The sequence below is a fragment of the Balaenoptera physalus genome, assembly GCF_965194825.1.
Source record: "Balaenoptera physalus genome assembly, chromosome: Y".
Taxonomy (NCBI): Eukaryota; Metazoa; Chordata; class Mammalia; order Artiodactyla; family Balaenopteridae; genus Balaenoptera; species Balaenoptera physalus.
This window is the reverse complement of record NC_138904.1, coordinates 1,786,679-1,801,553: the sequence shown is the minus strand read 5'-3', so window position 1 is coordinate 1,801,553 and position 14,875 is coordinate 1,786,679. Positions and strand designations below refer to the sequence as shown.

The 14,875-nt window shown below is 43.3% G+C and overlaps 1 protein-coding gene across 5 annotated transcripts in view; it reads right to left on the bottom strand.

Annotated features, from left to right (window-relative positions):
* Positions 1-634: 634 nt before the first annotated feature.
* Positions 635-14,875, bottom strand: part of LOC309653436 (glycogenin-2-like) — a 32,013-nt gene continuing 17,772 nt past the window's right edge. Inside the window, exons 9-11 of one of the 5 annotated variants that reach the window (XM_082448113.1) lie at positions 5,095-5,199; positions 3,825-3,932; positions 635-2,440 (exon numbers count right to left, since the gene is read on the bottom strand). In XM_082448113.1, the coding sequence (XP_082304239.1) occupies positions 2,279-2,440; positions 3,825-3,932; positions 5,095-5,199 (375 nt within the window). In that variant the 3' untranslated portion in view covers positions 635-2,278. Of the gene's footprint in view, positions 2,441-3,824; positions 3,933-5,094; positions 5,200-13,074; positions 14,871-14,875 lie in introns of those variants that run through there. The other 4 variants (XM_082448114.1, XM_082448115.1, XM_082448116.1 and 1 more) reach the window with 4 other exon arrangements.

Sequence of the window (14,875 nt, the reverse complement as noted above, 5' to 3'; positions counted from 1 at the left end):
AATATTTTTTTTTTGAAAAACTCCTATGTACCAAAATATTAGTGATAGTATAGGTCAAATCACATCTCTCAAGGATTCAACTTATGTAATTCTGCAGTCCTGACATTACACAGCACGGATTCTGGCATTGGCATTCTTCAGGAAATAACATCGTATTACACCTCTTGGATGGATATTATTTAGACGTCATTAAAATGTTCTTATAGGTTCTTGTATGTTCTCATGTATTGATTTAGCACATGTCAGAGTGCCTGCCATTTGGAGAGAACTCAAAAAACCATGTGATGGGCGGATAGATGGATGATGGATGGATGGATGGATGAAAGGATGGATGGATGGACGAAGGGATGGATAGATGATGGATGGATGATGGATAGGTGGATGGATGGATGGGTGAAAGGATGGATGGGTGAAACTGAGAAGTCAATGCTAGGAAAGTGGGCAGCATGCCTAGAGAGAACTTATGAGATTTCCGAGGCTAAGAAGTAAACAGTTCTAGTCATTTTACTGCTACCGTCAATTCTGAAAAAACCCATCTGGTTATTTAAATTTACGGCAGGACGAAGGCGTCACATTCCTGTGTTATTCCAGTGGCTCAGAACACACCCCAACACACATCAGGAGGAGACCCCACTGCTGTCTTAAAATTTTAATTGCAGGGTGCTAACCTTTGTCCAAACGCGAGGACAGACCCGAGAATGCACAACAGAAGTCCATTTTAAGCGTACACTTTAAGCCAACGAGCAATCGACCATAGGCACTGGAGAATCCTCTTCTCCGGAGAAGCTGGACCGGACTCAGATGTTCATCTTCTGGAATCCTCCTCTCACGGATGCCAGACTCAGGCTTCCGTTTCTTCTAGCCCAACACTATGGCACAGAGCACAGACGTTCTTCCCCCAACACGAAGTTATGGGATAACTCTAATGGTTGGTGACCACCCCATCCAACCCACCCTAGGACTACGTCCCTATGGCTATTTCCAAGCAGCCCCTGAAGCATCGTATGTGTGAAACCAGCCAAGACTACCGATCATTCACCCATAGATAAAAAGAAACCACCCCTCCATAGCTCACACCTCACACAAGTGAATGCCACAACGAACCCCCGAAGTCCATCCAGATCTCAGATGGATTTGAACACAACCCTCTCAAGCTTCTTCCAAACCTGTGTCTAATGAACTCATGATTTCCAATTGCACACGTGTGATAAACCATTCAAACGTTTAAAAACTGCATTTCCTTCTCTTCAGTATAGCAACTGACATCCAGCTTTAATTATCCTATGGTGGCAACCAACAATGACCCTGGGAGAAGCTCCAACGTACGGCATTCATTTCCAGATGCTTCTGGAGGTGAGGCTTTCTCATGGGATAAAGTGTCTAGTGTCATCAAACGGAGAACTGTCCCGAAAGAACTGAGCTGACATGGCTTGGAGAGCACAGTAAGTCCATACTGTGAAGTGAGGTAGCGTGACCCAGCGAAGGGCAGCCCGGAGTCCTGGACCGCACACGGGTTTGCCTCGGAACAAACAGCCTCAACCAGATCCAGTTATGGTGAACGCATGGCCCCCAGACACCCCTCAGTGAAAACCCTTGGTTCTTCTACACCAGCAGGTCAACCAGTTTGGAAGAGGTCACCTCTCCCAAGCCAGCTGGAATCTTCCTTCCAAATCTCTCTGACACGTCTCCATGGGGCATCTGTCAACGCACTTGGAAGTCCTCTTGGGTATTTTTGCCGAAGAGGAACCACAGCTGTGGTGTTTCTCAGCCATGCTCGGAAACGTCCACACTGGAGTCACACTCAAGACATCCGAACCTTTGCTTAGTCTTCACGGAAAGGACTTTTCATTCTGCAAAGTCCCAGGGCACTCAATGAAGGTTCCCAGGGCACTCAATACCGCTCCTCGTGTTATGAGCTCTGCAATGCCAGAAGCTCTGCAATGACATCTAACCCTACGTAGCATGGACATGGCAGCACCTTTCCAGGACAGAATCCTGAGCTCCTTCAAGCAAGACCAGAGACCCAGGGCTGACCAGAAGGTTATTCCTGTTCCCTTTGGCTGACAAGGTGTAAAGGAGATGCAACCTCCTGGGGAACCCCCAGGAGGCCTGGGTAGCTGGGGTCACACAGGCCTTTGAGCTGGGTTTTGGATGGACCACGTGACTGACATGAGGCACTCAAGCTGGTCAACCATAAAGGGAGGCACATTGAAGAGTCTTTCCCTTGGAAAGGACTCGAGATGTTCATGGAACAGGACCACCCAATGCAATGGCACCGTCACTGCAGGAAGCGGTCCAGCTTCTCCTGAATCCGGACAAACGCATCCTTCCCCAGGTAATCGATGCATCCCTCCTCCCACTTCCTCCGTTCCTCCTCAGGACTCAGTGCCTTGACCTTTTCTTCGAGGGAAATCTCGGAGACGGAGATGGCCAGGTCCACCTAGGGAAGACAAGCCCACAGGAGATGGTGTTAGAAAACCTGTTGTCAGAAGAGTGAAAGCCGGCCCGGGCATCCACCTGGCGGAGCAATCGGTTCCACAGACAAACCTCACCACGTCTCAGCGAGATGCTGACAGCTCCCACTTTGCTTTTGAACAAACCACACACTGAATTTAACATAACCTTCTTACAAGAAGATGCTTTGTTGGCCTGACTTTCCTGAAATTTTATACTTTATCATTGTACTTGTGTCCACTTGTTCCTAAGACTTGTTTTAATGTCTAGCCACTAAACCCTTTCACACACACTTATATGATCATCTTAATCTTTCCACCCACCAAAAAAAGGTTCTGTATCTGCTATCATTAAAATGGATAACCAAGAAGGACCTACTGTAGAGCACAGGGAACTCTACTCACTATCTTATAATAACCTATAATGGAAAAGAACCTTAAAAAAAGAGAAAAAAATATATATATATAATCATTTTGCTGTACACCTGAAACTAACACGACATTGTAAATCAACTATACTTCAATTAAAAAATAAATTCAAAAAAAGAGAGACCCCAGAGAGCTCCCTCACCCCTTCCTCCACGTGAGGAACCAGCAACAAGACACCCTCTGTGAGCCAGGAAGTGGGCTCTCACCAGACACCAAGGTCCAGCCTCCAGAACTGCTAGAAATACATTTCTTATTATTCATAAGCCACCCAGACTATGGTGTTTTTGTTACGGCAGCCTCAACAGACAAAAACACAATACAAAAAATCAATACGAATTTTCATCCTACACCCAATACTCAGCTCTAGAGCTGTATTTGCTCTAAAAGACCAAAAGGTGTTATTAGATCATGGTTAGAGAGAAATGAGCCTTCATTAAAAGCATCATCGCAGAGCCTGAAGTTTAAGACCAGAACATCTGTAAGAGGAAGAGTCAGGAAGAAAGCATCTTTCATTTCCTTCTTCAAGAAGAAATCAACGCATGCTCGATTTGGATCGAAAGGATCCCCCCCCCCAACCACCACCAAATTTCCCAGCTTTTATGTTCGTCTTTTTAGACAACGTGCATGAACTTCCAAGCTCACTTTGCAGGAAAACACAGCACAGCCCCATAACTTCAATTAACTTTTGCAGAACAGCTTTTGAAGAGAGAACGGGCGTGATTATCAGAGCAGAGGACAGGAAAGACGGTGGATCGACCCCCGCGGGCAAACGCCAGAGAGAAGACAAACGGGTCTGAGGCAGCAGGAGAAGCAGGCGGGCTCTTCTCTCCACAAGCGAGGCTGGAAATGGGGGTAACGCCAGCGCATGTACACAGCCGGCCCCTGAGTTAGCGCCCAGCATCCATCAGAAGAGCTGAACAAGGCAAACAATGAGGACACCACCTCCAAAGCATCCTGGAGACTGGGGTCCTTGGTGACATCCACAGGGGGCTCCCGGCTTGCCTCCAAGGCTTCCTCAGATGGGCCACCTTCCGCGCTCTCCACGGGCTGCTAGAAACATAACCGTTCCATCGTTAGTCTGCAGGGGGCTTCACAGGACCACAGTCTTAACCAAAATAACAGAGAACTCTTTTTCCTGGGAAAATAAGACCAAACGAATGGGTTGTGCTAAATAAATAAGCCATTTACTGTGCTTTGCCACTCTGAACTTTTCCCCAGCTTTTTCTTGCACAAGATGAGGTGCTGACATTTGTCACGCGATGTAAAGGTTAACTTTTCAAATTAGGAGACTGGGATTGACACATACACACTGCTATATATAAACTAGATAACTAATAAGGACCTACCGTAGAGCACAGGGAACTCTACTCAATACTCTGTAATGACCTATATGGGAAAAGAATCTAAAAAAGAGCGGATCTATGTATATGTACAACTGATTCGCTTTGCTGTACAGCTGAAACTAACACAACATTGTAAATCAACTCTACTCCAGTAAAAGTTTTAAAACAACAGCAAAAAAACTTTTCAGAGAGGGATACAATTAGTTTAGACCAAATGTCTACGGAAGCATTTGACTAAGACAGTCTGTCAGCGAGATTAAGAGTCTGTCTGGGTTTAATCTTCTGAGGGTGCTTGGGAACAAAAGCCCAGATTCATGCGGGTAAATTTAGGGGGGAAAAAAAAAAAGGTAAAGCCATAATCCTTGAATAGTGACGTGAAACACGGGTGCTAAGTTGTCCCGAAAACTTAACAAAAATTAAGGAAGACATATAGGCCATTTTGATGTTGCATCTTTTTCTTTTCTGAGTCTTCCTAAAGCAAGATATAAGAGAATGACCAAAGGACCAACACAAAACTCAGTTATGGAGGAGGGGAAAAAAATCTGAATAGACAACCAGGTCTCCTATCCACCTGGAAAATAAAGAGACTCATCACAACACAATGGAAAAACCATTTAGAAAAGTCACGGGATGGCAAAGAAGCCCATGGGGCATCTCCTTTGGTGGTCGTTGGACAGGCATGCAGAGACACGGCCATGTTTAAGAAGTAGAAGTAGGGAATTCCCTGGTGGTCCAGTGGTTAAGACCCTGAACTTCCAAGGCAGGGGGCGCGGACTCGATCCCTAGTCGGGGAACTAGGTAGGATCCCATATGCTGTGCAGTACAGAAAAAAAAAAAAAAGAAAAAAAAGAAACAGAAGTGAGTTATACCGAGCTGGTTTGGGTCTCTGTGAAGTCTGCGAATTGGGCGGAGGGTGGTGACAACGGGTCACTCATCACTCCAGCGGAAGTGTCCATTTCCGGCCAACCTATCATCTACGAAAAAAGAGCAAACGCCAAGTTAGGACAACCCTTCGTGCAAATAACTACCAACACCCAGCTGATGCTTTTCTGCCTCCAAATATGTCTCAGCGGAGCTCGCCAATGCCTGTGTCTGCTGCTTCGTCTTGGCACCTCGCATTTCTAAGCAGGACCACGTGATGAATTCTCACCCACGGCGTTGAGGAGATGCGACGCGAGTCCCCCCCAGACTGGGTGCTGAGGTGGGGGACACGTTTCCTACCCTCTGTCCCCACAGGTCAGGTGAAGAGCAATGTCCCTCCGCAGACAACCTCTTCCAATTTCAGCCGGAATTCCACAGGAAAACGAAACCCTACGGAAAACCATTTGAGCGACTGTTTTCTCGGCTCTCCCAAGGGTGGTACGTAGCAAAAGATCGTCCCAGATGCACAGGACACAACTTAATGCATTACGGGCGACGGATGGCTTCCTCGTGGGGGCCTAATCCTTTCTTACGGAGCCACCGCGGACAAGGGCTTCCTTAGATGGGGATGGAGGAGGCCGAGGGGAGGAACCCTGGATCCCCGGAAGATGGCACGAAGCACAGCGCATCCTGACCACCTCGGCTGAGCGCGACACACACCAGAAATACACTTGTATGTATTTGGGGGGCTATTTATTACAGTAGCTAGCCCACCCTGATGAATTCAGGGTCGGGGGCCAAGGCCGTGCCCCCAGGCTGGAGCCCATTCAAGTCCAAAGGCTCCAGCAATGTAACTAACGAGTGTCGGCCACAGAGAAGAGAACGTGGACACACCTGCCCAGCCTCACGGCAAACGCACGGCAGGAATCGTGTCGCGGGCTGGGCTGACCCCGACTGCGGCGGTCAGACAGAGCTGAACAAGTCTGCATCCCGGGAAGGCAGATTCTCCAGCCACTGCCCCAGAGATTTTGAGTGAGTTGACCTGCCGTGAAGGCAGGCAACTCATACTCCCGGCTCCCAAATCTCTGGTACCAGCTTTCCCGTTTTGGAGAAAGGGCAGGTCATCCCTGTGTTAACTGAGGCACCTACGTATGCGTCCAAAGGATATTCACAGAGAGCGAAGTAGGAAGAACAAAGAGTGGGCCACCCTCATGCAGCTTACTGTCTAAGGAGAGAGATGAACGTTCCACAAATAACAACTATAAGATGACAATCCTGTAAAATTCTGCAAAGGAAAACGACAGAGGATCAAGGGCAGGTTTATCAAGGTCAGACTGACCTCGTCAGGAGGGGTAAGGACTCCTGAAGGAGTAACATCTGGAACGAAGTTTGAAAGATGAGCAGGAGGTGTGGTGAGAAAGAGACAATGGTGAGAAAAGCAGGACAGCACACACGTGCAAATGTCCTGAGGCAGAGGTAAAGGAGGACATTAGGAAACTGAAGTAAGTTGGCAGTAAAAAGTGCACAAAAGTACATTTTTGGTGAAATTCAGTAAAAACTTTTTTAATGTAGAAGATAACAGTGTATTCATAAAGCTGCTCTTTTTTAGTTTTGCTTTTTCTATCTCATCAACTTGAAAGTGAAAATTAAAATACAGGCTCATAAAAAAGAACAAAATCATGCCATTTGCAGCAACATGGATGGACCTAGAGATGATCATACTAAGTGAAGTAAGTCAGACAGAGAAAGACAAATATCACATGATATCACTTACATGTGGAATCTACAATATGACACTAATGAACTTATCTACAAAACAGAAACAGACTCACAGACATAGAGAACAGACTGGTGGTTGCCAAGGTTGGGGGGGAGGGATTGATCAGGAGTTTGGGATTAGCAGATGCAAACTATCATATACAGGATGGATAAATCACAAGGTCCTACTGTAGAGCACAGGGAACTATATTCAATATCCTGTGATTAAATCATAATGGAAAAGAATATGAAAAAGAATAGATACATGTATAACAATCACTTGGCTGTACAGCAGAAATTAACACAACGCTGGAAATCAACTATGCTTCAATAAAATATTAAAAAAATAAATAAAAGCAAAAAATATGGGCTCATTCTTCCTGATGTTGACTATGTACGTGAAAGCCAAAAATAAAATTAAGTTCTAACAGTTACAGTAGAAAATAAAATGATAACTTTATCCAAAACATGAAAGGCCAGGATAATAACAGCTCCTTTTTATTAGGTGTTCAACACTGCTTCCTAAATTATACTCATAAACTTGTTATGCATTATTCCTTTTAATCTCACAACAACCCTATGATGTAGAGAGCTTGATCCCTTCTCTTACTGAGGAAAAGTTGAACTTTCAGACAGAGGTACTTGTTAAACATGCCAGATGTAGCAAGTGAGAGAGGGGGGATTTGAATTCACACCTCTCTGACCACCAAGCCCTCTACGAGCCCTATTCGATCCACATCATTAATGCATCCTAAGTCTCCCTGGTGTACAAAACACCATAACAACCTTTAGGGAGAAAAAAATGACGAATGAGATAATTGCACTATCTACAAATAATAAATACCATAAAAATAAATAATTTCCTTATCCAATCAGGGTTGGGTAGTGGAATTTTCTAGTTTGAATCCTAACACCCATTAAAAAAAAAAACTGGATAAATTACTTACTGTCTCTGAAACTCAAGTTCTTTAATCATACACAGCACAGACATTTGATGTAACGGACAAACGAAGCAGTTAGCCTGGCAAACGGTTAAGTGCCAAAAGATTTGAGTAATCTCAGAAAAATTAGTTGAACCGGATTAGGGAAAATGTCAATTCTGTCAGCTTAATTTCTCGCAAGAAAGAACACATAAATAAATTCCACGTGGGTCATCATGAAATTTTATCCTTCCTTGGAAGAGATTTAACTCAGGATTATTTATTTGATAAGAAAGGATGAACTAATAATACAACTTTTCTGTTCGTCTTCTGCAGATGTGTTAGACTCTTACAAATTTAAGCAGGAAAAGAAGTTATGTCAACTCATGCTAACATTTCTGAACAAGACCCCTAGACATAGATACAAATTTCTGAACAAGACCCCTAGACATAGATGCAAACTACTATATATAAAATAGGTAAACAAACAACAAGGATTTACTGTATAGCACAGGGAACTATATTCAATATCTTGTAATAAGCTAAAATGGAAAAGAATATGAAGAAGAATATATATATGTACATATATGTTTAATTGCTGTACACTTGAAACTAACACAACATTGTAAATCAACTATACTTCAATGAAACAAAGAGAAAAAAAAACAATGAACGTTAACAACTAAAATATAAACTGAAACAGTAATAATAAATATTCCCCTTACTCTTCCTAGCCACAAATAGGGACGTCTTTCTTCACATGTGCAGAAAGCCAGGAGAGAATTCAAAGACAAGAATTTGATAATATGATGGTGCAATGCCAGCCTTTCAGCCAATGGTTGGCAGGCTTATGAACACACCTACGTAAAACGTGACTTTTGCAAATGGCATTTATTGTTCTCCTTAGATGATCAGTATTTCACTGATGCATACCCCCAACTAGCTGCTGGAAGCTTGGGTCACCTTGAAAAGAGAGACTCTCAGACTGGAAACAATTCAGAGGATTCTTAGGTCAAAGAAGACAGAGCAGCTGAAGGGTGGAAAGTAGCTTGAGAATCAAATGACTCTTAGCCCAGAAAGATGAAAGCAGAAAGAGAACATCGTAAAGCCAGACTGCACAGGGAATCGAACGCCAACAGATAGATACAGAATGCTCACATACACGACCCGAGCAGAAAAATTTAGAACGAATAACGAAGACACACTCCTTTGCATCACGGGCTATCATCTTGTGAAAGTTATGACTGAAAGAGGGGGTGAAAACTAAAAAATGTAAATATACAAATCTATTCAAGAACCGAAGAGGGATTTTTCCACTTTCATCAATGGGTGAAGTTACTTGTTTCCCAGTAAACCCCCTGCCAAAAGCAGCTTAAAATTCTAGACCAACAAGAGGGACACTCTAAACACAAGCTTTCATTTAGGACTCCACTGAAAAGAGATCCAGAAAAAGACCAACCCTCACAAACACCAAAACACAGTTTCACTCCAACTCAACCTCTAATAGCATGTGGGCAAACCATCTCTATGAAAACTTCCTGCTGAAAAAAGAAAAACAACACATAAGAAATGTTCTCTGGATGATACTATAATTCAGAGCCTCAGAGGATCCCTGACATTTTTCCATACACAATGTCTTGCAGTCGATCAAAAATTAACCGGCATGCAGCAAGACAAGACCAAAGGAGTGAAAATCAAGAGAAAACAAAATCAAAGCACAAAATTAGATCCACGTGAAATGCAGATGTATGATGGATGGCACGCAGACTGTAACGGAATGTGGAAAATACTTTACATGATGGGACAAGTTGGAGAGTTTCAAGGGAGTACTGAAAACCCCCTCGTAAACATTTGGCGTCTATGTGGACTAAACACACGATAATTGAAATAAAGTGTGCAGGATGTGGGTTTAACCGCTGATTAGACACAGCCAAAGAGAAGACTGGTTACCTGGAAAACAGGCCAGTAGACGGAAGCATGGGAAGACAGATGGGAGAAGTGTGTCACAGATACATGGGATGTGATGAAATTCCTACTGTAGATGTCACTGGAATCACAGAAGGATAGGGAAGTGGGAGGAGGAGAGAGACAGAGACAGAGAAAGAATGGGCAGGAGGAATACAGTTTCAGGAAGTGCTACAAACCCAAATAGGGTAAATTCAAATGATAATAAATAAGTCATTATGATAAAAACCAGAGCCTAAGAGAAACATGTTAAAAGCAGCCAGACCAAAAAGACATATGACCTTCAAATGTATAAACATAAGACTGGAAGATGAATTCTTGGAGAAATAATGGAAGTCAGAAGATTTTGAAAAGTCTTCCGAGTGTCATTGTAAGGTAATTGCCAAGTAAGAATTCCATACCCTTGGTGGGAATGTAAATTGGTGCAGCCACTACGGAGAAGAGGATGGAGATTCCTTAAAAAACTAAAAACAGAGTTACCATATGATCCAGCAATTCCACTCCTGGGCACGTATCCGGAAAAGATGAAAACTCTAATTTGAAAAGACACATGCACCCCCATGTTCATAGCAGCACTATTCACAAGACATGGAAGCAGCCTTACTGTCCATCGACAGATGAATGGATAAAGAAGACGTGTACATACATAAGACGTGGTACATATATATACAATGGAATATTACTCAGCCACAAAAAAGAATGAAATAACGCCATTTGCAGCAACATGGATGCAACTAGAGATTGTCATACTGAGTGAAGTAAGTCAGACAGAGAAAGACAAATACCATATGACATCACTTATATGCAGAATCTAAAAAAACGGTACAAATGAACTTACTTACAAAACAGAAACAGACTCACAGACATAGAAAACAAACGTATGGTTACCAAACGGGAAGGGGTGGGAATAAATTAAGAGTTTGGGATTAGCAGACGCACATTACTATATATAAAATAGATAAACAAGGACCTACTGTTTAGCACAGGAAGCTATATTCATTATCTTATAATAACCTATAATGCAAATGAATCTGAAAAAGTATATATATATGTGTATATATATATATACATATATATATATATATATATATATATATGACTGAATCACTTTGTTGTACACCTGAAACCAACACAACATTGTAAATCAACTATACTTCAATTTAAAAAATATACATATATACCATTTCCCAAGGGGGGGAAAAAAAACCCCAAAGGATTAGAGACTCCAAAAATAGATCCACCTAATGTGTGAGTATCTGACTGATGGCCAAGAAGAAATGACAAAGCAGTGGAGATGTAATAGTTTTGACTGCAAACCATGCTGAGTTCATTATAGATCCACACATAACAGCGATGTATGTGGACCCCAAACTCACTCATCAGGTAATATCAATTCCAGATCAATTATATACTTTAATGTAAAAAGTAAAAAGAATAAAAAATCCATAAGACGTGATTAGCTTTATGACCCTGATTTAGAGACAGATTTCCTAAAAGGTAAACAAAATCCACTACTCATACAGGAAACATTAACAAATTGGTCTAAACTAGGTACTTCTTTTCATCCAAGGATACCATTTAGAAATTAACCATAGCAAAAACCACCAATAACTTCAAAAAAAAAAGGAAAGGCATCCCTAATCTTTCCACTAACAGCATTTCCCAGCCCAAGAGGCTGTAGGATAGGACACTTGGCTGAGAAGATAACAAGCTGCAAAACTATTGATCTAACACATGCCTTTATATGGGAAATAAATGAGATACTCAACTTTTGAAAGCAGAGACCTACTCCTCGACACTGCCGTGACTAGACATACAAAGGCTGCTACTTGGAATAAGGATCCCAGATCCAGACACCCGGCTCTTCTGCAGTTACAGGAATTTATGAAAATAACCTTTTTGGTTTTTTTGGACTGGTTCCAAATCCCCAAAATAAAGAGCCCAGAGTGAATCATTCAATGGATGGCCAGTAGGTGGCAGCAATGTTGCATAATTAATTGCGAAGATGGCCTGGGAGTGTAAAATAGTGAAATATACACGCACACACTGCAAAAAAGCACCCCTCCCTTATAGAAGGGCAATGACCTTCTCACTTTGAGACACATGCTCAACATAAGATAGTCAATCAATAGAGACTTTCTTAAATGCTAATCTCTTCCAGAAACACACCCTGAAACAATGTGTTTCACCACCCATCTGGGCAGCCCTTTCTCTGGTCAACCTGACCCCTAAAATTAACCATCACAGTTGGAAAGAGTTTTCTGAGAGATACTCCACAGAGTCTAAGTGTCAAACGTCTAATGGGAATGCGGACTCTTCTCAAAAATCCCGGCACAAAGGACCTACTGTATAGCACAGGGCATTAGATTCAATATCTTGTAATAACCGATAGTGGAATACAATCTGAAAAAAGTAACTGACGCACTCTGTCGGACACCTGAGACTAACACAATACTGTAAATCAACTCTACTTCTATTTTAAAAAGTCCCATCACAGGCACGGCTCCTGCTGGCAGAACAGGGAGCCGCCTCTCCACGTAACGTAAGAGCTTGATCGACAAGACTGTTCACATTCCTGGAAGCAGCAGACGCTCTTTATTTAACTCACAGAAGGCACTTCCTGGGGCCAGAGCCAGGCAATGGGGCCCTCGGGGTACAGAAGAAGGAATAAAACTAGGAAAAGCTCACTTTCCACCACTTCCACAGTCCAAACCTAGAGCTTTTTCGATTGGTTTGGATGGCTATGAAATCGCAACTCAAAAATTATTATTTTTTTGTTTTTGGGTTTTGTTGTTGTTGTTGTTTTAATTATTTATTTATTTTGGCCGTGTTGGGTCTTCGTTTCTGTGCGAGGGCTTTCTCTAGTTGTGGCAAGCGGGGGCCACTCTTCATCGCGGTGCGCGGGCCTCCCACTATCGCGGCCTCTCTTGTTGCGGAGCACAGGCTCCAGACGCGCAGGCTCAGTAGTTGTGGCTCACGGGCCCAGTTGCTCCGCGGCGTGTGGGATCTTCCCAGACCAGGGCTCGAACCCGTGTCCCCTGCATTGGCAGGCAGATTCTCAACTACTGCGCCACCAGGTAAGCCCTCAAAAATTATTAATGCATGGAAGTTGCCTGGACATAATTGATTCCACATTATAGTAAAGTGCAGGGTGCCTTCCACAGAAACGTTTGCTAAAATATATCCATCAACTGTTTATAATCATCAAGAAACAGCTCTCCCAAAGCTATTCGAAATACCCATAAAAGGACAACTTCCCTTCCATCCAGGCCCCAAACCCATCCCCAGCAATGAACTCATGTTAATTGTGAGCAACAAGGGACTTAAAATGGCTTTGAACGTGAGGATTTAAAAGGGGAACTTTTTAATCGCCAGACACTCATCCCACCTATTTCCCAGAAATCGGGGATGGATAAACAGCAGCCTGATTTAGCCTTATTGTTTTGCAAACAAAGTGCGCTTTTATTTTTTGTCTTTGCGGGTAGAATTTCTGCGGATCCAGCCTCACTAGAAATGACCAAATGGGTCCACATGACTCTACCCAAGTCCTCTTCAAGCTGGGGGTTTAACTGCAACCTCTCAGGACGCAAAGGTGCGTTGCTGGCAGGTGGCCTGGAGGAGGATGAAAGCACTGCCCTTTGAACCTGAAAATCTGGGGACGCCACTTGTATCTGGAGGATACTGAACATCTGTTCTTCACGTTATTAGTTTTCTGTGGCTGCCGTGACAGAGGACCACAAACTAGGTGGCTTAAAACAATGCCATCATCAAAAAATGTACAAACAATAAATGCTGGAGAGGGTGTGGAGAAAAGGGAGCCCTCCTACACTGTTGGTGGGAATGTAAACTGGTACAGCCACTGTGGAGAACAGAAGGGAGGTTCCTCAAAAAACTAACAGTAGAGCTACCGTATGACCCAGCAAGCCCACTCCTGGGCATAAACCCGGAGAGGACCACAATTAGAAAAGACGCATGCACCCCTATGTTCACTGCAGCACTGTTTACAGTAGCCAGGACATGGAAGCAACCTAAATGTCCATCAACAGAGGAATGGATAAAGAAGATGTGGTACATATACACAATGGAATATTACTCAGCCATAAAAAAGAACGAAATAGTGCCATTTGCAGAGACATGGATGGACCTAGAGCCTGTCATACAGAGTGAAGTAAGTCAGAAAAAGAAAATCAAATATCGTATAATATCGCTTCTATGTGGAATCTAGAAAAATGATACAGATGAACTTATGTGCAAAGCAGAAACAGAGACACAGATGTAGAGAACAAACTTATGGTTACCGGGGGTGGGGGGAGGGAAGGCGGGGTGGGATAAATTGGGAGATTGGGATTGACATACATATACTACTATATATAAAATAGATAACTAATGACAACCTACTGTAGAGCACAGGGAACTCTACTCAGTGCTCTGTGGTGACCTAAATGGGAAGGGAATCCAAAAAAGAGGGGATACATGTATACGTAGAGTTGATTCACTTAGCTGTACAGCAGAAACTCACACAACACTGTAAACCAACTATACTCTAAAAAAAATTAGTTTTAAAAAATGGACACAAGAATAGTGCTCTTGTGCTTTTTAGTAGGAACAGTATACTGTACAGTGCTTAGGACTGCACCTGGCAAAGAATCAACCTTCAAGAAGTGTAAAAACCAAAACAAAAAAACCCAATGCAGACCGATGATGTAAACAGTTCTGGAGGTCAGAAGTCCACGCTGGGTCTCACCGGGCAGGTGTCCTCGGCAAGGCTGAGTTGCTTCTGGAGGTTCTAGCCAATGACCCATTTCCAGCTCACAGAGGCACCTGTGTCCCTTGGCTCCTGTACATCTTCAAAGCCAGCAGATCAGTATCTTCCCATTGCTCCCCGTCTCACGTCTGCTTCTATCCCATCTCATCAAGCTTCCTTTCGCCTCCCTCTTAGGAGAACCCTTGACGACACTGTGTCCCCCCTGGATAATCCAGAACCACGTCCCCACGTCAAGGTCCTTAACTCAATCCCGCCTGCAAAGACCCCGTTTCCATATAAGGCAGCATTTCCAGGTTCCAGGGATTAGGACGCGGCTGTCATTGGCTTTACCGTGACGTGCAATGTTGCCATTTTCTCTAAAGACACTCAGGAGGCCCTGAT